Source organism: Rhinoderma darwinii, chromosome 8 (genome assembly GCF_050947455.1).
Source record: "Rhinoderma darwinii isolate aRhiDar2 chromosome 8, aRhiDar2.hap1, whole genome shotgun sequence".
In the NCBI taxonomy this organism is placed as follows: Eukaryota; Metazoa; Chordata; class Amphibia; order Anura; family Rhinodermatidae; genus Rhinoderma; species Rhinoderma darwinii.
The window spans coordinates 18,366,198-18,392,248 of record NC_134694.1 but is presented as its reverse complement, the minus strand read 5'-3'; the positions used below and the strand labels follow the sequence as shown (position 1 = coordinate 18,392,248).

Sequence of the window (26,051 nt, the reverse complement as noted above, 5' to 3'; positions counted from 1 at the left end):
TGGCAAATTCTACGCACGTTTTATGAACAAAAAAAAATAATTAAATCGGGCACTTCTGTTTCTACTCCTAGATGGGTGATCAGATCCTGGATGTAAATGGCATCAGCTTTCTCTCCATCCCTCATGATGAAGCTGTCAGAATTCTTCGCTCATCGCGGCATCTTATGATGACTGTCAGGGATGTAGGTCGGATCCCACATGCTCGCACTGTTGTGGATGAGACTCAGTGGCTCAGTAGCTCCTACACAGGAAATGGAGACCCACTCACAACTACAGGGTAAGTCATAGTAGTGTCTATAACTTCACATTGTCAGACTGCCTGTCTACTTGCATTGGCAAGATATTTAAGGAGTTGCAGGTACAATCATTTTGAGTTGTTTTTTTAGGTAAATACGATCATTCATGCACTCATTCGTTTTCCCCCTCTCATACAGTTTCCATTACATGCAACATGCAGTTTACATGACGCGCTATGCTGACTGCAAAGGCTAATTTTTATGTCAGCATAAAGAAGTCAATTATGTTTCATCGTTGAACGTGTTTATACTGAGCAATGACTGTGAGCGATCATTCAGGCCTTTAAACTTTAGATCAAATCCTAATAACATATTCATGATTTACTAGGTTATTGAGACATTATAGCAACAAATGCTGGGCTGTACGACCCTCTGCTAAAATTTTATGGCAGAAAAGAACTGGTTAATCCACTCCCTATTTTAAGACGGTAAGAAGATGATAAACTATGGCAGCTTTAGGCTGTCTGATATAAGATTTGTACGATTTAAAGGGGTTGTCTCATGAAGATAACCCCTTTTTAAAAGGGTTTTTGAAGAATCATAAATTATCACCTATCTACAAGATAGTTGATAATCTTCTGATCACTGGGGGCCCCACTGCTAGGACCCCCACCAATTGTGAGAACGAGGGTCTCAAACCCCCTCCCCCGCTCCTCACTGCTCGACAGCTGTGAGAACATTGAATAGAGCGATGGTCGCGTATGCGCCCGCCACCCCATTCAAAGTCTTTGGGAATGACAGAAATTGTCGAGTACAGAGCTCGACTGTTTCTGTCATTCTCATAGACAGTAAATGGAGCGGCGGGCGCATGCTTGACTGCCGCTCCATTCAACCTCTTCCTTACTAATGGGGGTGCAGTGAGGAGGATCTGAGGGTTCTCACGATTGGTGGGGGTTCCAGTGGTGGGGCTCCTAGCATTTACAAAACTAGCACCTATCCTGTGGATATGTGATGATTTTTGACTCTGGAAAAACCCCATTAAATGGAGGCTGGCTGATCCCCTTCTTTAACCACCGCTGATCACACTTTAAAGAGAATCTGCCACTAGGGCACGCTTCTATAGAGTCGGAGACTTTACAGATGCCTTAAAATTGTTGATTTAAGGTAAATCGGGGTGGGTATCCCAATAGACAAGCCTTCCTGAAGAGGACTGCAGAGGGACTGGAGGCTCCTGGAAAGATGCCACAAATATACATTATATGTATGGCATGCTGTGTTGAAGGAGGAAAAAAAAAAGAGTTGTTGAAGAGTTAACAACCACTTTGATATTTGAAAATTAATCTAAAGTGCTGAGCAACGTATTGCATAATCACTCTGTCCATGATAGCCAATGGAAATGATACCAAACACCCTGCTGCAGTGCATTTAGTTTTACTTAGAATAACAAGTTATACCAAATATGTTTTAGAACGCTACTAATACATTACTAAATGAATTGGAAACAAACACATTTATTATGTTAGACTATGTGAGATGCGTACACCCTGGGGGAGAAATGTAACTATTATCTTGAAGATCTCATACACATAATAGGTAAGCAGTTTCTAGTCTTACAATTTGTGATATGATTTTCCGTGTTCATTTAGATGAAATAATTATGCTGTGAGAAACAGTGCCATTTTTAGATGTTTTTCTCATTGTATTTCATTTTTGCACGTGTACAGTAAACATCTGTGAAGTTCTCCTATTCAGAGTGGATACAGGAACCAGTAGACGGAAATGCTGTTTTTGAACGACTAGCCCTCAGCTTACATTATTAACAGCTATTTGTTTTTTTCTTAAATAGTGTAGCATATGCTATTATTAAAGAATCATGTAGAGGCTCTTGTCTATCCCATTTTAGATGTGTAATTTATGGGTTGTCTCCCATCTTGGTTCCTTTTTCCCCTCTGATATGGTTCTCCTTATGCAGCCTACATTTCCCATGATGCCTCTGGCTTTGCAGGGGGGGGGCAGAGTGTTATCACACTGCACTTACTCTGAGTGCCATCTAAGTGCAGCAAGGGATAGAGATCAGTAACATATAACTTCTGTCCTCACACTGCAGTCTCAGTGCATTCCTGTGTCATGCAGCTTTAGCCTGTCTCCCTGTCTTCTGCTTGTGATAGATTTCTCAGAAGGCAAGTGAGAAGTAGCATCTCATGGAAATACACTGAACTCTCTGCACATAGCACTCACAGACAGCTATGTGAGTCAGGCACGTTGTATAACTCTCCAGCTAATCATTTTATGGACTCACATATTATATCACTGCTCTGCTGCTCCCTTTCATAGGGCTAAAATGATCTCTTGATCAGTGCTATATGCATGGGGGGGCAAACAGAGGAACAAGCAGGATGAAGCTGGGTGGTGGGGTGGGAGGGGTTTCAGAGCTGCTAGAAGGGATTTGATTGGTGAGAATGTAATCCTGAAGTAAAAAGGCAGTTAGCCATATAGGAGAAACTGACCTCCTGTCTACACATGAGAGCATGGTCTATTTTGGTGGTCAGAATGAGATCACATTACACAGCTGCCCATAATGATACGGATGCAACTGACCTGCGAATAAACGAATGACACTGCTAGAATATTGCTGGTAAGTTAGCATTACATGTGCAAAAAAAAAGTTAAAAATTGCTGGAGTACTATGTTAATGGGCACTTTTTCGGACAGGTTCCTTTAAATTAAGGTGTCAGTAAGGTATCTTAATAAAGCTAAGAGGGTAAACTTGCTAAATGGCCCCCCAAAGAATAGCTCTAGTCAATCCAGTAGTGTGTGAATTTTATCACTAATGACACTAATGGCGCTGGCCAAGTGGAATCACTGAGGAAAGTGAAGGCACCACATATGTTCAAGCTTCATTTCGAACCTATCATGAGCAATTACAGATGCTGTTATTAAGGCCAGGATTACACCGATTTTTTGCAGTTTTTGGCTCATATTTTTTTTTAACAAACTCAGGAGTGGACACAAACGAAAGGAGATGCATCAATCTTTTCTTTATACCTTTCCTTCCTTATCGATCCACTTCTGGCGTTGGCCAAAAAAAAAAAAATGGGCTTAAAACTGCATCAAAACCATTTGTGTAATACTAGCCTTAAAGGGGTTTTTCTTGGTGGTAAATTCCACTATACCACATGGTGACTTGTTTGCTATGTTCTTACCTGCTCCTTTCTGACCTTCACTGCTTGTATGAGCCTCAAAATATTTCTCAAGAATCTTTGAAAATTACTCAAATGGGGACCATGTTAGACATGCTTTACATAAGCTTTCTATCTTTAGCCTATGGCTTTGTAGGTAAGTAACGATCAATGGTCTGCCTAATACAGCTCAAAGAGTATTGCCACTTCTTAACTTCCAGATTTATTTTTTCAAATAAGTACCATAAATAAGTACCATAAAGAGCTGCGTAGAACTAAAAAAGCGTAAGCAGCTACTCTTAAAACTGGACTCGTGTCGTATTACATGGTCGGCCATTCAATGGCCAGGATGTAATACTATACTTCCCCAGCAGTAACCGAAAACTCAGCTTTTCTGATATAACTGTCAGGTCCGCATTTCACACCGAATAACCACCTCTGTAAATTGAAAGCTGAAGGCATGCCTTGAGAGAAGTACACCACACAAATGTCTGAGGTACAGCTTCAATGTCAGCCAGGAGGGACTGAACTTTATTCAGAACAAAGAAACACACACAGAGAAGACACATGCCCCTCCCTATAGATGTGTGACTTGCTTGAATTCCATTGGCTCTTCTGCTGTAACTTTTGCTATACATTCTTCTGCACACTCCTCTTTGCATTCCAGGGGGCGGTGTCTTCCATAGGTGTGTCCGACATGAACTAACAACTGGTCTCTGTAAGTTAGAATTCAGCTGATCGGCATGCTGGCTTTTATTTAAAAATAAGTTTTCTTCATGAGTCTTCTTCAAAATAAAAAAAACTTTTGGCAAATTTTCATGATTAGTTATATGGAGAAACTAGGGTTATACCAGGATCATTAGTTTTCCACTCTGGCCCCAAATGCAAGTTTCCAATGTGCTCTGCACACTGTACATCCTTAACATCCCAAGCAATAACAACTGCTGTATGTTACTGAGCTGTACATTAGAAGTTGCCAAAACAACACCCCCTCTATGACATCACTTAGTGCTCTGCAGCTATTGGCTGAAGCTGCAGCTTCCTCCTTTGCCCCCCCCCCCCTACATGCAATGTGCACATAATACTTATATAGTATAGTATAGTATAGTCCTCTGTTTCACTTTGTCTGCTTCCTGCTGCATTTGTGCCAGAAAGCAGGGCCAAGTAGCCGAAAATAAGCTCATGTTGGACACATTATTTAAACTCCTATAGAGGCTTTTATGCCAATAACTTTCAGATATTATAATTATTAATATTAAAGGGGTTGTCTGGTTTCAGTAAAGTAATGTTATTTTAAGTATAATTATGTTATACAATTTTCTAATATTTTTTCTTTCTTAACTCATTGATTTTGAGTCCTCTGCTTGTTGTTATTCAGTAGGAACATTCATTGCTTACTTCCAGTGGATAATGCTCTGTCCATGGTCATGTGATGGACACACAGGTGGTGGTATCTTAACAGTTATACTATGTGTATTAGACCTGTAAGTAAACAATGACTGTTCCTACTGAATAACAACAAGCAGAGATCTTGAAAACCATTAAAAAAAACTGTATAACTTTTAATTATAAAATGTAAAAAAAAAAAACACATTTATTTGCTGAAACCGGACAACCCCTTAAATACTTTAAAAGGGTAACTAAACGCTTTGATTGGTGGAGGTCCGAGCACTGAGACCCCCACCAACCGCTAAAACAAAGCGGCAGAAGTGCTCATGTGAGCGCTGAGCCGCTTAGTTTCTGTTCAGCTTTTTCCGGAAAGTCGATGTAACGGTGTACGGGCTCATAGACTTTCTATTGAGTCCGCTTCACTGCTCAGACCCCCGCCAATCAAAACTTCTGACATGTCACTATAACATGTCAGAAGTTTGTTGAACTTTTAGTTACCCTTTAATATGAAGACTCAAGTTTTAATATATGATAACTAAAGAAAGGTAAAGAAAGAACAGAGCAGAAAGCTACAAAGCAGAAAAAGATCAACTGACCTCTGAAGGTCTTACGAATTAATCATCTAAAGTCATACATCGCTCTACACAACATCTAGTTTTTCTATGTTGATGTTTCACAATCGGATATCTTCCATACAGTAACCCTCTCTTTGTCCTTTCCTGTCTCCATGGAAAAAACCTTTCTTGATACGACGCTGGTGATGAAACGTAAAGAAAACCCTTTATATGCCATTGTATAAGCCACTTTATGCACAAAACACAAAGACATGGATTAAGAATGATTTTCTCTCTCCACAGGATCCTAGGGAGCTCTTCAACAGAAGCCACCACCAAGGTAAGAATGGGTGTTTGATATTTGGAATTTGTATATTTTAAAACCATATCATTACAGCAGTACAAGGGTGGATCTTGATGGTGTTTTACCTTGGGGGGACCCAAATTAAACTTGGCCATAAGAGCCCCCACACACCGTCCACATGAAGTACCGCTAATTCAGACAAGCGTATAAATCGTCCATGTTACGGCCGTTAACACAACGGCCCTCCCACGGACACATGTATTTCAAAGGGGCTGTTCACATGACCGTTGCTTCAATGGAGCGTGTGAAGAGTCCGTGAAAAAATAGGACATGTCCTATTTTCGTGCATTTCACGCATCCCGCCATAGACTCTAGTCTATGTGGGAACTGTGATAATACGTCCCGCACGGGTGCACCTCGGAAGTGAAAAACTGCAGTTTTTCCACGTCCGAGGTTAGCTATGCTCGTCTGAATGTAGCCTTGTTTAACATCACAGGTCTATGGGCCTCCTAGGAGTGAGAACCGGGTTTCAAATGTTTCCTCTGAATCCTTTTTTGCTATAACCTTTTGTATTCGGTTACACAATGAAGCGTATCTCAGCATTATTACTGTTAATGGGTTAAAAGCAGATCTCCAGTTATTTGTTTGAAGTCTCATGCCTCAGGGTGCTATATTTTTAATTTAAAGTTACATGTCTTACCACCTGGCTATATTTGTGTAGTTGTATGCTCCTGTGTCCTATATGGAAATGAATAGCAATTCTAAAAGGAGAAATATGCATTTTCTTGGTCCCAGGGCATACATGTGGACATGACAACCTTGGTGTAGGAGAGTATTCCACTTGTGTAGAAGGAAAAAGCAGAATAATGTCTGTGTATAGCTGTATATAAACTGGGTGACTAAAGATAGCCCTGTATGGTCTTCAGAATCTCTCACTAACTAACTAACTAACTGAATTAAAGGGGTTCCCCTATTTTAGGCAAACATTGCATAACCATAGGATAAGCCATAAATGTCTGATTGGTGGGGATCCCACCTTCAAGACCCCAATCTATCGGGAGGATGGATTCTAGACTTGAACGGAGAGAACATTCCACATGCATAGCCACCGCCAGTGCTGGTCCCCTTGCCTGACTGTGGGTCAAGTCCTGTAATAATGTCTAAAATGGTCAAACCCCTTTAAAAACAGCTATTCCAGGAGACCTTTATAGATTACAGCCACATTTTTAGCTTTACATTAAATCACCCACTTAAACAAAGTGATGTGCAGAGCCCAAAATGGTTTCATAAAATAATGTAACGCTCAGATTGGACCCAATGGTTAACATTACTATGTCTTCCACAGCCCATCTTCTACAGAGGACCAGCGGGATCACAAGTCACCCTAAGCAGTCTGGGAAACCAGACCTTGGTTCTCCTAGATGAGAAAGCACGTCTACTTCTTACTGAACCTGAGAGAAGCACTATGTCCTACTACCTCCAGCAGTACAAGGAACGGCACATCCCAGTACAAGCCTTTATTATGGCAATGTTTGAACTTTTCAACACTCAGGCCAAGGTACAATATGTGAGAACTTTTAGGAAAATAGTTTTGGCTTCGGGTATTGTGGTGGTATGTGTTGTCGTAGCGGTGGTGTTATGCTTAAAAAGATTTTCTGGTAAATATTGTAAAAGGAACATAGAAATGAAGTTGGATACATGTAGTTTGACACTGCCACCCTAACCATGTTGGTGGGCATGAAGAAATATTACATATTGGAATTACACATGTAAATTCTCCACAAGGCCAGATCTCATATGGGTCAGTTTTATCGTGCTTGGATATAACCTTCTAACCCTTAAAAGGAACCTACTGTATATTTTGCTTGGAGCTTGCACCTAACATGTCCACAGTTTATATCTACATGGTGTCAAGTATGGATGAATCACTGGGTTAACAGATTAAGGACTGAAAAAGTGACTTTTTTTTCAAATATGACAAAAATGTTGATCATTTACTGTTCTCCACGCACTGGTGGAGGTGATTTTAGTTCTTCAAGCTTGGTTAGAATATACACAGTAAGCACCAAGCTTGGTTAGAATATACACAGTAAGCACCAAGTTTGGTTAGAATATACACAGTAAGCACCAAGCTTGGTTAGAATATACACAGTAAGCACCAAGCTTGGTTAGAATATACACAGTAAGCACCAAGCTTGGTTAGAATATACACAGTAAGCACCAAGTTTGGTTAGAATATACACAGTAAGCACCAAGCTTGGTTAGAATATACACAGTAAGCACCAAGCTTGGTTAGAATATACACAGTAAGCACCAAGTTTGGTTAGAATATACACAGTAAGCACCAAGCTTGGTTAGAATATACACAGTAAGCACCAAGCTTGGTTAGAATATACACAGTAAGCACCAAGCTTGGTTAGAATATACACAGTAAGCACCAAGTTTGGTTAGAATATACACAGTAAGCACCAAGCTTGGTTAGAATATACACAGTAAGCACCAAGCTTGGTTAGAATATACACAGTAAGCACCAAGCTTGGTTAGAATATACACAGTAAGCACCAAGCTTGGTAATATGTAAAATTGTCTGGTTTAAATATGGGTCGGGAGGAGGAATAAAGACCAAAAATCCAGGTTCACCAGGTGCATCAAGGTGTTAGTTTAGCCAAAAACAAAGGTGAATGCCTAAAGGGAGGAAAGGGGTAAAGCAAAAACGAAGTCCTCCTTTTTTTTTTTTTATACACTCCTTGTTTTGGCTAAAAAGACCCGTCAAAAACTGCACTTTGTGAACCTGACCATATAGGTTTAGGGTTGCATAGATTTTGTTGGACTTGGAAACACTGCTGTACAACCATATTACACTTACACTTACACACACACACACACACACACACACATTTTATTGAGCTAGGCTACGGCCTTCTTACCTTGATATAAACTTATATTTCTTGCAGCTTGCACCTGACTTAGGCTCAATTTATATTTTTAAGGTGGTTTTCAAGTTGGGGGAAATGAATGAAACATTGGGGGGGGGCTGGAAGAGTGACAACAATGAAGACTACGGGTTGTCGCTTTATAATGGGATTGAGACTGTATACATTGTGTAAATATATGTGTGAACAATACAAAGAACTGGCACGTGATTTAATAATTATAAGAACTCTACAAAGGACCAGGGGACATCTTTTATGTGTGGAGAAAAGGCGATTCACACATTAATATAGGAAGGACTTCTTTACAGTTAGAATTGCCAAACTATGAAATGCCCTCCCTTAAGAGGTTGTGATGGCAGATACTATGACAGAAATAAAAAAAGTGTAAAATAACAAATGTTATTGCGGGATATAATAAAAGAAGCACTCCAGTGTATTCCCCCCCCCCCCACTAGCACCCCCCCCCCCCTCCCCGTTTTAATATGTGGTGACAGGTAGTCTAATCAACTGTACTTCACAGGCAGCCGCTTTATTCTGGGCTGCTGCTGGGTCATGTGATCTTTACTCTTTACTCTGCTTAAATACTGGAGGTCAGTGTCTCAATCCAAGTCTAAGACACATCGAGGCTCTCAGAGCCTTGCGTTGAGACATTGACTTCCGGTCCCTACAGCAAACGCTTTAGGATTCAGAGAGTAAGAGTGAAGATCCATTAGCGGCCCAAAGCGGAGCAGCGTCCCGAAAAACACCAGGTAAGTTGATACACATTATATGTCACCACATATTAAAACAGGGTAGTAAAAAATATCCACCAGAGTGCTTCTTTAATTTAGCAAATAATTATATATATATAGTTGATCTGAGAAAAGCTAAACTTCATGGATGTGTCTTTTTTCATCCTTCGTAACTCTGTAACTTGGATCCAATGTTATACAATCATAATTTACTGGTGCACAATGAATCCTTATGCACGATATAGTTTTGTGGACTGCTTTTGTGAGAATGAATCCATATGTGACACTTATGAGACAGGTATTCATTGGCAATTGAATAAGAGCCTTACATTACATCCTCTTGATTGATCAAGCACTGGCTTCAACTAGCTTCTTCCTCATGCCATTAAGCTCATCAGCCCATCTATCCTAGTATTAATAACAATTAAGTATATTGCCCTGAGAGATACATCTTTTCCTTTATAATTTACCATATAAAATCTTTCTCGGTATGATGCATCCAGCATGCTAAACAGCCCGGCTTCAAGGCTAATTATAACCTGCAATCCCAGTTGGTAGATCGTGCTCTGCATAAAAGCAAAGAAGAAGCCCTAACATGGAAGAGAAGTTGAACAGGTTGGCACCACATCCTGAAGGGAACATACATAACTTTCTGGGCCAAAAGATGATTTTTTTTTTTTGTGTTTAGGCCTCCAATTGTGAAACTGTCCCATTTTCACACTGAGTTTTTCTCCCAACAGAGGATAGGCTTTTCTCTACTATGAACATTCAGTCGGTTCAGACCTGTGCTTGACAGCTTCTCTATCAATATTTGGCTTGTAAATATATTGGAATCTGTTTTTAAGTATGTAAACAATTGATCTCTTTCAGTTTGCCCTCTTATCTGAGCTACGCCCCCAGATCTACCCACATGACTTGGCAGTGTTTGATAATATGGTGTTGAAAAGAGAAATCGAATCAATGAAATCTCGTCATCGTTCGGGAGACACTATCTCTGTCTTATCCCACAGTCCGAGCACCTCATCTACAGAGAGCCACCAAACTGTCAGTACCGCCAGCACCGCGCGGGTGAGAATACTGACTTACCTCTTTGTTTTTTAATATGGTAGTTAGTAGATCATATATTGCAACAAAAACATTTTGTATGAGGGTCCCATACACTTCCCCACATTGCACAGTAAACAAGTTTTCTTTTCCTCTATGACTAGGATTTGACCATACAATACTCTAACAATCAGGCCGCTTTCACACTAGCGTAACCTGTGCTTTTTTTGGTACCAGTATTACGGGCGCAGCTCCCGGACCTCCTGCAGTTCATTGGAACCAGAGTTAGAGCACCATAGAAGCCTATAACGCTCTAACTCCGGTTCTCATTAACCTCGGGAGGTCTGGATGTTACACACGTGTGAAGTAACACCCTTAGAGCATTTTAACATGCATAGGTACAGTACTAGGGACAATTTTACATCACAACATAGGAATTTTTTTTAGACTATCATTTAAGATATTTACTGAAACATTATTCTATTACTGAGAGGGCAACATGTCATTTCTGTATTGCATAAGTGTTCAAAATTACTCAGCCCGTCCAGCATCTGACAGTCATACAATAAATGATCCTGCTAATGGCTTATATTACAGCGTCAGAAAGTGAATTCAACCCGCACAAACAGATCTTTATTGAATTCTTAGGTTTTTTATTAAATTCTGAGAAGAGTATTAACTATGTAGAAGTTGTAGTTGAGCACTTATATGAACTCTGCTGCAAGGAAACAAAGCCTATATCATATTAGATGGATGATTTCATATTACAAGAAGTAGAGCATTAGTTGGAAAAGCAGTAAGGACTATTGATAAAGTAACAAACCTAAAACAAATATTGATTCTGTACAATCAAGGTAAAAGACTTCTTGTCTTCTATTTTAGGAACGACTACTTTGGCTGTTGGATGTTATGGAGGTCAGTATCACCTGTCTATGTAGCACAACTCTTCGGTTGTTTGAACCTTTCTACACTACTTGACACTTATTTTTAACTGCACTTTCCCTATCAATGGTAAAGTTGTTTATTAGATTTAGGCGGTGTTCAGATCTGCATTGAAGGCTTAGTTTGGAGCCTCCGTTGTAGATTTAGTTTCTGGCATGTGACCAATGTGGGGATGTTGTTAAAGAATAACTGTCGTTGTATAAAACTTTTGACATGTTATAGTGACATTTCAGAAGTTTTGATCGGTGGGGGACCAGGAGCTGAGAGCACCACCGGTCGCTGAAACGCGGCAGCAGCAGTCAGCTGAGTGCAGTGCCCCTTTATCTGTAATGTAATGTAATGCTGCGCTATTGTTTCTAGTATTTTCGGCATCTGTGATGGAGACCCCTAAGGGGGCCTTCAATGCAGATGTGAACCAGGTCTAAGGCGTCGTTCACCTCTGCGTTGGTCTTTGCTTTATTCTGCTCTATCAGAGGAGCAGAACAACGAAAAATATGGAAGCGCCGCTGTCATTGTACGACGGACACATCATTATTGACTTTAATGGGTCCTGTCGGGTTTCCTTTGGGGTGTCCGTGGTTTTACCAGAAACAATAGTGCAAAATGCTGCGCTTGTTTTCTGTATTTTTGGCCGGATCGGAGCCTCCAACTCAGATCCGGGCCTAACTAATACAAAGGGAAGTTATATCTGTCATCTATTGACCATAATGGATTCTCCTTTAAGTCAAGTTTCCGTCATTTTGAGAACAGAGCCTTAATCATTTTATGCTACTTACTGTCATGTTCACCATTCCCACTAGTAAGAAACGAGTTCATTATCGCAATGTCATTCTGAACCTAGCACCAAATACAGGAACTCTAGGATGCAACGTATAGGACACAAAATGTAGCACAATACTTTCTAGTAGTCCAAAGGGTAATACACTACACATTGGGACAAAAAAGTTAATGCAGGCCAGCAAGTTATGTTTTGTAAGAAACGAGTCCACAAACTGTCCGTTCATATCAAGGGTGTAACTATGGGTTGTGCAGAGGTAGCGCTTGCACCCAGGCCCTGGTTCCTGATGGGGCTTGAAGGTGCCTCTGCTACATAAAGGAGACACTAGTGTTATAAACGGCACATGGTAAGTGGGGGATGTTACAGATTTTGCATTGGGGCTCAGGATCTTCAAGTCACTCCTCTGGTATGTATATATATCATAAATAAAAAAGTTATATATGTCTAATATAAGTGAGGAATATCTAACATTAAAAGCTACCATTTTGCATTTTGTCAAAATATATTTGAAATTAGAAGGGAAGCAACTTTGCAAATAGTCTTGATTTAACATTTCCTATTGTTTTGTCTCTACAGCTCATATGCAGATCTATATACCTCCATGGGAACAAAAACTAACAAACTCTGTGTAGTCTGGTCCTGCAGCCATACTCGCTTCCATCGGTACCCTTCTTCTTGGTAACCTTCCAAATGTATATGAACAGTACGTAGCGGACAGATGAAAGGGGGAGTGACTGCAGAAAGAGTTTGTTTGTAGTCTGTAACCATGACGATGCATAGGTCTGCATTGGAACTGTAGACACAAAAATGGTAGGGAATTATTAATCAAAACTACATGGATAGTTGCGTCATTTTTGTGCACTGGGACATTACAAACATTGTTGTTGCAAAGTTGCACATAGCCTATAAATTCTAACTTGCCTGACCCATTTGGGCTGCTCCATACACATTGGTTTGTTGGACGATCCCAGCAGTATTGATCAACGTTTATCTAATATGTATGGTCGGCTTAAGAACTCATTAAAGCAGTGGGCTGAATGCCCAAATCAAAACAGAACTGGTTTGATAAATAATATCTCCTCTTTGCTTGCACCAATCTGTTTTGTCTCCTCCACCCAGTTCTGGCTGGTGCCACCCCTTCTCTTCCTCCTAATTTCTGGGCTTTTGACATTACAATGACATTTCTATGTAAGACAAACAGCTGCTTATGTTTATTAGCATAAATCTAGAAAAATGCCTGCTCGCATTAATCAAAGTGATGTAAAATGTATTTGCAATTTCCATGCTGTACTTAAAAAAAAGCATCTTATGAATTTCAAATTGTAAAATGCTGCTATTTGTGCTACGGGTGTTATTTGTGTACAAGCCTATAGACATACTAAACTGGATGTTTAACCCCCTAAGGACTAGAGATGGGGGAGCACCTGTCTTATCAGGGGCTATTGCTCCTTCTCATTATAATGCACTGGAATGCAAATGTTGTTTATTCAGTACAGTTTTTTATGCTGGATAGCTTCTTAAAGAGGACCTGTCACTAGGTCATATAAATTGAACTGGTTTACTGACCTGAATAGCGCTGTCTCCCTGATTCCAGTCCTGTTTTTGTTTTTCCTGGAAACACCCCCCCCCCCCCACCTGTTCCAGAGATATAGACCACTGTTGTGGTGTTGACTCCCTCCCTGCTAAATCCTGCAGTTAGCCAACAGGACATGGTGGGGGTGTACACGAGAGAAGGGGATCTATACCAAGGCAATGTACGATACGACGCTATCATGGGCTGGCAGGGTGTGCCGGCGGCTGTCATTGGTGACCGCTGCCCAACACAGTGCCGCCCTATGGGAAAAGGCAATCGTTCATTACCAGTTTATGCTTCACATGAAACTACTTGTGAGGAGGGACTATTTAGGGCTCTATGGGTGGGTCAGACATCAATCCCTGACGAAGCATCTGCGAAACTTGCGTCGGGTTCACCAGCGGACACCCGATCTTGATCTCCCGGCTATTCCAGTACTTTGCAGGTGTAGGTATATTGCTGCTCAAACGTGATTGTTCAATTGTACTTACATTTATTTAGGATTATGTACCAATCTGTGCAAAAGTCTCATACCTATTACCTGTTTAAAAACTTACTATTCATGCACTTTAGAATTTTGGAGGATCGTGTGACCGGATTACTATCTGGGTGTTCCGCTGCGTTAGTGTTCTGATTCCATCTTTTATCCTGCGAGGGTTATGCTATTTTATCTTGTCTAATTTTGTCTGTTTGCATGTGTCTATTTGACATTAATAAAGGATTTTTTGTATTTTTTCAATTATATGGTTGTGACCTTTTCTTCTTTTTTGGTTTGAATTATCAGAGAGGGAGCCAACACAACAGTGGGCCATATCTCTGGAACAAGGGGGTTTAGGAAAAAAAAAACAAACGCTGGAATTAGGGAGATAGCACTATTCAGGTTCAACTTATATGACCTAGTGACAGGTCCTCTTTAAAGGGGTAGTCTGGTTCTGGTTAATCATATGAAGGCTCCATCTTGAAAGAATATATTAGGAAACGGCATAAATGGCAATTCCCACATATACTGTATATTGGGAACATTCTGATAGTAAAATGCAGTGTAAAGTCAGATTCCCCACAACTTTCCTGAAGAGCCAACAACTTAGGTCTACAGTCCAATGGCATACCTCTCAACCATCCCGGATTCAGCGGGACAGTCCTGGATTCCGGGCGGTGTCCCGCTCTCCTAAGAGGCCGTTGGTATGTCCCGGTGTCAATTCAATCTGCGTCCTCAGGACACAGATGCAGTTGAATCCAATGCTGAAGCAAGGAACCGTCGTCTCCCTGCTTCAGCATTCAACTGTAGAGTCCCTGGCCCGAGCAACGCAAGCTCTCTGGCTGGGGACACCTGTCTTGGGAAAGCCCTTGACGTGCCTGTCCATATATGGACAGTGACGTCATTGGCACCTCTCAGAGCGAAATCCCTGGCCAGAGCATTGCCGGTGCTCTGGCCAGGGATTCTGGCATCTTAAAGCCCCTAACATGACTGTCCATATATGCCCACACTATAGTGGCATTATTCTGTGTGGCATTATACTGTGTGGGGGTTCTAAGGGAGCATTAAACTATGGGGAGGCACTATGGGAGCATGATACTGTGTGGGCTGAACCTGGTGTGTATGGGCAGGTATTGGGTGGTGTTAATGGCGTGGCTTAAAAGGAAAAAAAATTGCTGCGGTTGTCCCTCTTTGCGATACTTGAAAGTTAGGAGCTTTGCAATGGCTATAACCAGTATTTCATACCATTTATACCGGTTTATGAAATGACTCAATCCATAGAATTGCATCTTACAAGATGCTGTCACATATGGTTTATCTTAACATATTCACAGAAAGTAAACTTTGAAAAATACTAAGGGGAGAAATAAGATCCAGGCCGAGTCCAATAAAAACAATGTTATTGTAGTGTTAAATGAAAGGGTGAGCTGCCGGCATCTTCAGTCTGGTTCCAGGTTGTTATCTTTAGTGGACTTAAGATTAGATCATAAAACTGCTTTATTTTACTATTGATTTTCCTGCCCTTCAGGTTAAACTTATTTAATTCTGCCTATGTATCTCTGATTTTCCAGTGATAGTTCTCACAGGGAACAGTCTTGTACATAAGATGGGTATATATCATGCATTCACTAGTGTATGATGTAGATAGGTGTCAAACATGTCAGGATACTATTATACCATTAAGATACATTAATTCTACTTCTAGTTTCCTCCTTATTGAGGCTGATTTACCACAGTGAATGTGCGGCAGGTAGCTGATAATCTTGTTTTTTTTCTCAGTAATAGTAAAGTTGCTTGTAGTTTACAATCATTCTGTCATTGCAGCAATGGAAATCAGCATTTCATGCACTGACTTCCTGGTGAACTTGTGCTAAAACAGCACAGCAAGCAAAGCCGCAGTGTAAAGCATGAGGGAGGGACAGAGCTGAAGTCTAAGCCTCCTATATTTATTTTGACTTTCTAACAAAACATAATGTAACATTTTTTCCTAATCTGTTTTTATTTTCTGTTTGTATATTTTATTATTATAATTTCTTTACATTATTATGGGAGCAGCCATCCCGCCTCAGCTGCTGCTCTGAGCTGTGAACAGCAGCTCCGGAGATTTGCTTTACAGCAGTCAGAAAATGACTCCTTGACTTCTATGGGAGAGTGTTGTGGGAATGCTCTGTGACATGCGTAGAGGTCACTGTGCAGGGAGGGGGAGGTGATCTGTGTTCATTACTTATTGTCAATGGTTTGATCCGTTGCTACCTGCTTCTAGCTTTATAACAAAATAGTTGACAACATTCCCAATTTTTACTAGACTATCCTGCGAAACAGATCGAAAAAGGGGCAGGATTTGTGCAAATTTGCTTATAAAACGTCTTTTACTTTGTTTGTTTTTTGGTGTTTGCTGTGCAGAATGGAGGAGATTAAAATGTCCCTAGATTTGGGATTCCAATGTTGGTAACTATGCCAACATTGAGCAGCTGAAACGTTGCACTGATTTTTGCACTGATGGGAGAATAAATCTACCTTTTTTCTAAAATCTGCTTGGAGTGTCGTCTCTCTTTTTTACTTTTCTTTTGGACATTGGTTCCCTGGAGTCTGGCACCCATTTGGGCCCTGGAGGCTTATCTTGTTCTGCTGTGCTGCCCATACTTTCTACCATTTTGTGCACCTAGGCTTAAAGAATAAAAGACTAAGTGAATTAAACCCAAAGTTTATTCTTGTTATCAAATCGCCAAACAAAGTTTTTTGTTTTTGTTTTGCACCATGGCCGTCAGCGTTTGCTATGACTATCTCCAATTTTTTTTTAGGACATTGTAATATCTTAAAAGAAGGTATATTTAATAGTCTTGCTCCATTCCCATTCTCAGGGTCTGGCTGAATATATCTGTATTACTGAAAACCGTATTCCAGGTCCGAGATCTGTTTTTGTGACAATATAAGGCTCTGTTCACACCTGCATCAGAGATTTCCGTCGTTCTGCTCCATCACAGGAGGAGAAGAATGAATAAGCGTAGCTGCCGCATCCATCACATGACTTTTATGGGTTCTGTCAGGTTTCCGTCACAATGTTCGTTGTTTTGCAAATGTCCGAATCTGCAACGGAGGACCCTGATCAAGCCCCTGACGCAGATGTGAACAGAGCCTTAATATACGCATACTTTTACACTGGTGTATATCGGTGAACAGTAGGGGAGGGGGGCCTCATCCGTTTTATCATCACTTGGTTAGTATAATTACATCATTTATATTAATGACTTAATTATTGTCTACGTTTTTGTAGCTCCTAATAAATGTGCATAGTCAGAGCTGGGAGTTTCTTTGCGAATAGCTTTTTCTAGTTTTATTTATTGAAGAAAGGAAAACAAATCCCTACTTATAAATAAGGTATATTTTCCATCAATGATTTACGCAGTTGTTTTTCTTGTGTCTCGAATTTTTATAATTTATGGCGCCTGTTCCCAGAACATGTACATTTATTAGAAAAATCAAATGACATAGCAGCTCTTCAAATGTCAGCATAACCTGCCATTCCAGACATGGAGCAGAACACGTGCCACGAGCAGCGCTTCATGTAGGAAAATTTCAGCTGGACAATATTTTCTTTGCTGTATTGCGGCTAATGCCACCCACTCCACGATCACAGCTTATTTAGACTTATTTTGTGCGGCGATTACCTGAATTATTTTGCAAATCAAAAACTAAAGAAATCTGTCTCATTTGCAGAATAATTTTCCCATAGGCATATATTGTAGTGACGCACTCCTAGGCTACATGCCCACGTTGCGTAATTTGATGCGTAAAATCAGGATCAAAACTGCAGAGAAATGTAAAATCCGCACTTAATATTGAATTTTTTTTATGCGTTTTTAGGTGTGGATTTCACATTTTGATGAGGAATTTAATGCAGATTTTAGGCTGAAATTTTGTGTGTTTTTTTTATAAACTTGTCAGATACAATTCTGAGGCGTAAATGCAAGATAAATTGACATGTAGCAGATTTTTAAATGCAAAACGCAGGTCAATTTACATGCAGAAAAATTCTGCAATGTGTTGAAATCTCATTTACTTTGTTGGCGCCGTTATTAGGCTGTGGATTTGCCGTAGAAAATCCATGAAGCAAATCCACACGTAATACACATCGTGTGCACAATCGGCAGATTTGTTGCAGAAACTTCTGCACCTGAAAATCGGTTCCATACATTTGAAAACCAGAATTGGATCTACTAGGGTAGACTTTCTGTAGATATTTCTCCTGTTAAGATTCTGTTTCTGGTTTTGACGGAAACAAAAAAAAAACATGCAAAATCTGTACTGTGTGAACAAGGCCTTAGGATGAAGTCACACGTGGCGTATTAGCCTTCAATTTCCGAATCGCATTTTTCACTATACAATGTAATCCTATGTGAAAAATATTGCGGAAAGCAAGAAATTGAAAAATCTGTCGGAGCTGCAGAATATTTTTCCTATGGAATTACAGTGTAAAGTTTTCCACAGCGTATTTTTGCGCTTTCGAAATACGAGGCAAATACGCCACATGTGACTGCACCCTTCGGGGGATGCAAAATGAGGAAGATTTGCTTCTCAGAGCTGTGTAACAATAGGGCAGATTTCATAATACACTATGTTTTAGACAATGTACACTTAGACCAGGCAGTCAGAAAATGTGTCACATTTATTAAAGCGGAGCACATTTTGATAAATTTGGTGCATCTAGCTAGACATGTTTCTCTTGCTTATGCCACCTCTTGGTTTAGTATACGCCAGTTTTTTTTAGCCAATTTTGGTGCCGCATTTTAAGCTACTCCCCTTTCTGTTAGACTACGCCCACTTACCCATTAAGCCACGCTTTCTGGCATGTCAAAAAAAGTGTCTAAAACAGTTAATAAATGTGGTGCACCAGAATTCTGGAGCATTTTGAATAGTAAATCTGTCTTTAATTTCAAATATATTGTCTCAGTTCTTGTTCTATTTATTGTGAAAATGTGTTGTTTCGACCGATGGAAATCTTTTCCGTGAGCTTGAACATGTACTAGATGTGATTGAAAATTATTGTCAGGCAGAAGTTGTTTTTGCTGCAATCTGTAGCATTCAGAAACAAATGAATGACAATTTCCAATTTGAGGGTATAGAAAAAACAATCATGTTGATTTTTGCAGAATAACTCGAACAGTTTTTACCGTCAGTGCATGATGCATGAGCTGATCCGATGACACTTCCAATATAGAAAACATTTCAGATTGCTCATTTGATCGGCACTATATATTTTCCCGTTAATTTATGTCCTATTTAGAATAGAATGTTCTAGGGTTGGACGTAACGTGAAAAGCCATTGAGTATTGTGAATGTATCTCTAGTGATTGAGAAAGTGACAATGTTCTGAAAAGGAGGTACTTGTTATCTTCACAAGAAATCCTTAAAATAGAAAGCAGATCCTGCAATGACTGCCTGAACATCCTGGGAAATGTATTTTAGCCACAGCTGGAGCTCTTGAGATTGAGAAAACCTATGACAGAACATTTCTCGGGCTTATTTGTAACGATTGTTTTTTTTCCCTCCCTTTTATCCAAGTGCAGATACAGCAAAAATATCACATCATTGTCCTTCTTCCACTGCAGCAACTTTCTTTAACCCGTTAGTGACCGCCAATACGCCTTTTCACGGCGGCCACTAACGGGCTTTATTCTGATGCATAGGCCTTTTCACGGCACTGCATCAGAATAAAATTGCGGCGCCGTGAAAAGAGATAGCTCCGGTAGCTGAGGGCTTGGAGCACACTCTGGGGACCGTTGTTTGCGGTCCCCAAACCGGCGATCGCCGGTATTCAACGATTACCGGCGACCGCCGTTACAATTAACGCAGCGGTGGAAAATCGCCATTTTTATCTCCTCTCACCATGAATGTTTGGTGAGAGGAGATAAAAAACTAACCTGAAGGGCCTCCGATGCCCGCGATCGTGCCCCCCTTCTCTTCTCCTCCCGCAGCTCTAATTAAGATTGCGGCGCCGTGCAGAGTGATAGCTCCCTGCCCTCAGCTACCAGAGGTAGCCGAGTGGCTTGGAGCACAGTCTGGGGACCGTTGTTTGCGGTCCCCAAACCGGCAATCGCCGGTATTCAACGAATACCGGCGATCGCCGTTACAATTAATGCTGCATTGAAATCTAACTTTTAATCTCCTCTCACCATGAATGTTTGGGGAGAGGAGATAAAAAACTACTTGTTAGGCCTCCGATAGTGCCCCCTCTCCCCCCAACCGCCGGAAAAAAAACAACAAATGGCGCACGCATGCGCTGTCAGTGAAAGGCAGCTATTCTGCCTGTAAATAGAAACTGATCAGGGACCGTTATAATTGGTCCCTGATCAGATGGTCACTCTGATATACCTATCACAGTGACCATAGTCCCATATTTTCAAAATACAGCACAAGATTTGTGCTCTTTCCCTCCCTCCTCTCACTGTAGTTGATCTGTGAGAGGAGAGAGAGAGATACTATACAAATCTTGTGCTGTATTATACTGTAAAATACACCACATACTTACTCGCCAGTGTTCCGATATTATCCGAGTAATTTACCCCAGATTACCCGTAATGACCCCAGATTACCCGTAATCACCCCAGATTAACCGGAATTACCCCAGATTACCCGTAATTAACCCAGATTACCCGTAATTACCCCAGATTACCCGTAATTACCCCAGATTACCAGTAATCACCCCAGATTACACGTAATCACCCCCGTTTTTTTGTTTGTATTCTAAAAAAAACAATTATTAGTGTGGTGAACATGAACCGCAGAAGCCGCAGAATGTTCTCTGCAGAGCAGGCATACGCCATGCTGTGCTCTAGCGGTTCCGGCAGTGATACAGACACTGCGTCAGAAGCAGAACTTGGCTCAGAAAGCGACACAAGTTCTGCTTCTGCCACTGGACCCCCCAGCCCTATGGTGGTGGACGCAGCGGTCAGCGGTGAAGCGTCAGGAGACGGGCCTAGTACTGCAGTCCCTTCCGCAATTTGGGATCCTGCAATTGATTTCTCCCCCCAAGTTTTGCCATTTACAGCGACTCCAGGCATCAACGCAGATGTCTCAAATTTTAGTCCCTATAATTTTTTTCATTTGTTTATAGGCGATCAGGTCCTGGAACTAATCGTCCAGCAGACGAATTTATACGCCAGGCAATTTGGCAGCCAAAATCCCAGGTCTTGCTATGCCAGAGGATGGATCCCCACAACAGTTTCTGAAATAAAAAAAATTTGGGGAATTACCCTAAACATGGGGATAGTAAAAAAAACCTCTATCCGCTCCTATTGGGCTACCAGCGCTATCCATAGCACGCCTGTATTTGCAGCCGTTATGGCCCGAACGCGCTATGAGACTCTAATGCGTTTCATGCATTTTTCTGACAATACACAAATCCCCCCAAGAAGTGACCCAGCCTATGATCGCCTCAACAAACTAAGAGCCCTAATCTCCCTCCTAAGTGACTCATTTTTCAATTTATACACCCCAGGCCAAAAACTAGCGGTAGATGAGTCCCTTACGTCCTTCAAGGGCCGTCTATCGTTTCGACAATACATCCCCTCCTCAAGAGCCCGATACGGAGTGAAACTCTATAAGGTGTGCGAGAGCACAACGGGCTACACCTGTGCCTTTTTTATATATGAGGGCAGGGACCGCCACCTTAATCCCCCAGGATGCCCAGAGGATATTGGCATTAGTGGGAAAATTGTCTGGGAACTCATGGTGCCATTCCTACAGAAAGGGTACCATGTGTACACCGACAATTACTACACCAGTGTCCCCCTGTATAAGTCCCTCCATGCTGCGAATACAGGGGCCTGTGGGACGGTACGAAAAAATAGAGTCGGCTTCCCTCAACGACTGGTGTCCAGGCGACTAGTAAGGGGTGCGTCACTCTCATTTGCAAGTGACCAGTTGCTCGCTGTCAAATGGAGTGACAAAAAGGACGTGTACATGCTCTCCACCGTGCACGAGGACACCACAGTGGCAGTAAGAGAGAGGGGCGCTACCTCTGATAAGAGGAAACCGGTCTGCGTGGTGGACTATAACAAGTTCATGGGGGGAGTCGATCTATCTGACCAGGTCCTACAACCGTACCTGGTCAAGCGCAAAACTAGGGCCTGGTATAAAAAGGTAGCGATCTACCTTATCCAAATGGCCACATACAACAGCTATGTGCTCTACAAGACCCAGGGAACGCTCAGTTTCCTCCAGTATCAGGAGAAAATTATAGAGCACCTCCTGTTTGACTCCCCCGCACCTAGAGACTCCTTCGAGTCAGAGGATGTCAAAAGGCTCACTGAGCGCCACTTCCTTCACCCCGTCCCTGCCTCTGTGAACCAAAGATACCCCCAAAAGTGATGCCGGGTGTGCAGTAAACACGGAAGGAGGAGCGATTCCCGGTTTTACTGCCCCATGTGCCCTTCAAATCCAGGCCTGTGCAACTATACCCCTGTTTTGAGACCTACCACGCCGTTTCTAATTATTAACTTTATCTATAATTTAGGGAAAACCAAAAAGGGTGGGGTGGGGGTTTCTTTTTAGGGAGTCAATTTCATTTATGCATATTTTTTTGTTTAGTTTCTGGGCTTCCCAAGGGAGGGAGGGATTCTCATGGGGAGGTTTATTTATTTCAGACTGTAAAACTAAATTTCCCCTTTATGATTTTTTTTATACAATTCTTGGACAATTAAATCCAGGACTTGATCACTCACAAATGAATACAGTTTATTGTGCAGGAGCCCACATCTGTCTATTCAGAACATGGACCCCACAAGTGTTCTTGAAATAAAAAATAAATTTGGGCATTGCATTTATTAGTAGATAAATCCAACACCTGCGGCCCGTGCCGCCCCTGAATTAGTGGAAGTCGTGCATTTTAGCAATGGTTACAAGAATAAATTGGGGATGTATTTCCTTTTTCTTATGACTGTGTCCTGCCACATACAGCTGTCACATTCCTAATTCTGTACCGTGATACGGGCATGATATTTTTTTTTTTGGAGGATCTCTAATAATCGAGCTGTTCCTTATCAATACACCATGGGCTTTGTTACGGTTCTTCTGGAAATACTGACATCATTTTGGGGATTAGTGATCCTTTACTGTTCCTATAGATGGTTTTCGACACTGTCCCTTTATATATTCTGTAGGTGATTGGTTGTTTTGTGCACATAGCGGTTCCTACCTTGCCGGGCAGGGGTCTGTTATGGTGTACCGCGTCTCTTGGCACATTCGTCCCTCATAAGGATTGATGGAGCTAAAGAGACGTTGTACAACCAGTCACTGAAAAAAAAATAAACCTTGTCATGGCAGCCCTACAGGTGTTCTTCTATCTAGTGAACAGACTCGAGTTTGCAACATAGTTGGATACATTTTCCTCCATTTGTTTGAAGATATTGCCCGTCACTCCAGTACAGTTTATTTTTTCCTCTCTGACTGATTTTATATTAGGACAGAATTCTGTCCACAATGACATCATAATGGCACCAACTGCTTCTTCAGCAAGACATAGTCATAAGTACAGGCAAATACGTCTATAGCGACATGTATCCGTTATGAAAACACGGCTTCACTTCTATTCTGTGCCGCACAAATTTATTAATGTGGCATATTTCTAACAAAATAACCTTCTACCACGTCTCCTCTATTTCATGTGGAAACGTAATAAGAGTTTGAAGAAAACATTATATACCCATAGTGTCTGAAATAATACCCATTATTTCCTCCTTTAAAAAAATTTTGGTCCGCATGCCCACTACACCACTAGATGAATACCTTTAGGGGTTTAGTTTTTCAAATGGGGTTATTTCTGCGTGGTTTTTTTTTTTGTTCAGACAGCTCAATGCCTCTAAATGCATGATATGGGGCCTAGAATTTATTCAATTGTGCCCTGAAAGCCAAAGGGTGCTCCCTCCCTTTTTGGCCCAGCCACACGTCTAATAAGCAGATTGGGGCAACAATGAGAGTATTTTTGAAAACAGGAGAAACGGGGTGATAGATTTTGGGGTGTGTTTCTTCATTTTCATGTTCGCTTTACAAAGAAATCGGTCTTCAAAGTGATACTTTTATGAAAAAAGTGAAGTTTAATTTTTTTTCAACTGCTATGTATTAAATTTAGCAAAAAACTGTGGGGTCAAAATACTCACTATACCCCTAGATAAATACCTTAACCCCTTAAGGACGCAGCCTAGTTTGGGCCTTAAGGCTCAGAGCCCATTTCTCAAATCTGACATATTTCACTTTATGTGGTAATAACGTCGGAATGCTTAAACCTATCCAAGCGATTCTGAGATTGTTTTCTCGTGACACATTGGGCTTCATGTTTGTGGTAAAATTTGGTCGATATATTCAGTCTTTATTTGTGAAAAATTGCAAAATTTAGACAAAATTTACAAAAAATAGCATTTTTCAGAATTTAAATGTATCTGCTTGAAAAACAGACGGTTATACCACCCAAAATAGTTACTAGTTCACATTTCCCATATGTCTACTTTAGATTGGCATCGTTTTTTGAACATTATTTTATTTTTCTTGGACATTACAAGGCTTAGAACATAAACAGCAATTTCTCAAATTCTTAAGAAAATTTCAAAAGCCTTTTTTTGAAGGTGCCAGTTCAGTTCTGAAGTGGATTTGAGGGGCCTATGTATTAGAAACCCCCATAAAACACCCCATTTTAAAAACTAGACCCCTCAAAGTATTCAAAACAGCATATAGAAAGTTTTTTAACCCTTCAGGCATTTCACAGGAATTAAAGCAAAGTGGAAATGAAATTTGCAAATTTCATTTTTTCTGCTGAATTTCAATTTTATTCAATTTTTTTTTAGTAACAGAGAAGGTTTTACCAGAGAAATACTACTAAATATGTATTGTCCAGATTCTGCAGTTTTTAGAAATGTCCCACATGTGGCCCTACTGCGCTCGTGGAATAAAACACAAGCCCTAGAAGCAAAGAAGCACCTAGTGCATTTTGAGGCCTCTTTTTTATTAGAATATATTTTAGGCAGCATGCCAGGTTTGAAGAGGTGTTGAGGTATCAAAACAATGGAAACCCACCAGAAGTGACCCCATTTTGGAAATTACACCCCTCAAGGAATTCATTTATGGTTTTTGTTATCATTTTGACTGCACAGTTTTTTCACAGCACGTATTTGAATTGGGCTGTGAAATGAAAAAAATGATATTTTTTCCAATAAGATGTCATTTTTGATCAAAATTTCTTATTTTCACAAGGAACAACATACCCCATTTTGTTGCCCAATTTGTCCTTAGTGCGGCAATACCCCATTTGTGGTGATAAACTGCCGTTTGGGCCCATGGGAGGGCTCAGAAGGAAAGGAACGCTATGTGTTTGTTGGAGTCCAGATTTTGCTGGATTGGTTTTCGGGTGCCATGTCGCATTTGCAGAGCCCCAGAGGTATCAAAGCAATGGAAACCCACCAGAAGTGACCCCATTTTGGAAACTACACCCCTCAAGGAATTCATTTATGGTTTTTGTTATCATTTTGACCGCACAGTTTTTTCACAGCACCTATTTGAATTGGGCTGTGAAATGAAAAAAATGATATTTTTTCCAATAAGATGTCATTTTTGATCAAAATTTCTTATTTTCACAGGGAACAACATACCCCATTTTGTTGCCCAATTTGTCCTTAGTGCGGCAATACCCCATTTGTGGTGATAAACTGCCGTTTGGGCCCATGGGAGGGCTCAGAAGGAAAGGAACGCTATGTGTTTGTTGGAGTCCAGATTTTGCTGGATTGGTTTTCGGGTGCCATGTCGCATTTGCAGAGCCCCAGAGGTATCAAAGCAATGGAAACCCACCAGAAGTGACCCCATTTTGGAAACTACACCCCTCAAGGAATTCATTTATGGTTTTTGTTATCATTTTGACCGCAC

At 40.9% G+C, this 26,051-nt stretch overlaps 1 protein-coding gene and 1 long non-coding RNA gene across 3 annotated transcripts in view; one reads left to right on the top strand and one right to left on the bottom strand.

The window, feature by feature from the left end:
* Positions 1-26,051, bottom strand: part of LOC142659350 (uncharacterized) — a 162,421-nt gene that overhangs the window by 72,544 nt on the left and 63,826 nt on the right. The gene's annotated exons all lie outside the window — the stretch shown is intronic.
* WHRN (whirlin) overlaps positions 1-26,051 on the top strand; it is a 130,004-nt gene that overhangs the window by 56,151 nt on the left and 47,802 nt on the right. For both annotated transcript variants that reach the window (XM_075835404.1, XM_075835403.1), the window contains exons 5-9: positions 72-277; positions 5,662-5,698; positions 7,008-7,220; positions 10,197-10,394; positions 11,253-11,285. In XM_075835404.1, coding sequence (XP_075691519.1) covers positions 72-277; positions 5,662-5,698; positions 7,008-7,220; positions 10,197-10,394; positions 11,253-11,285 — 687 coding nt within the window. The remainder of the gene's footprint in view (positions 1-71; positions 278-5,661; positions 5,699-7,007; positions 7,221-10,196; positions 10,395-11,252; positions 11,286-26,051) is intronic.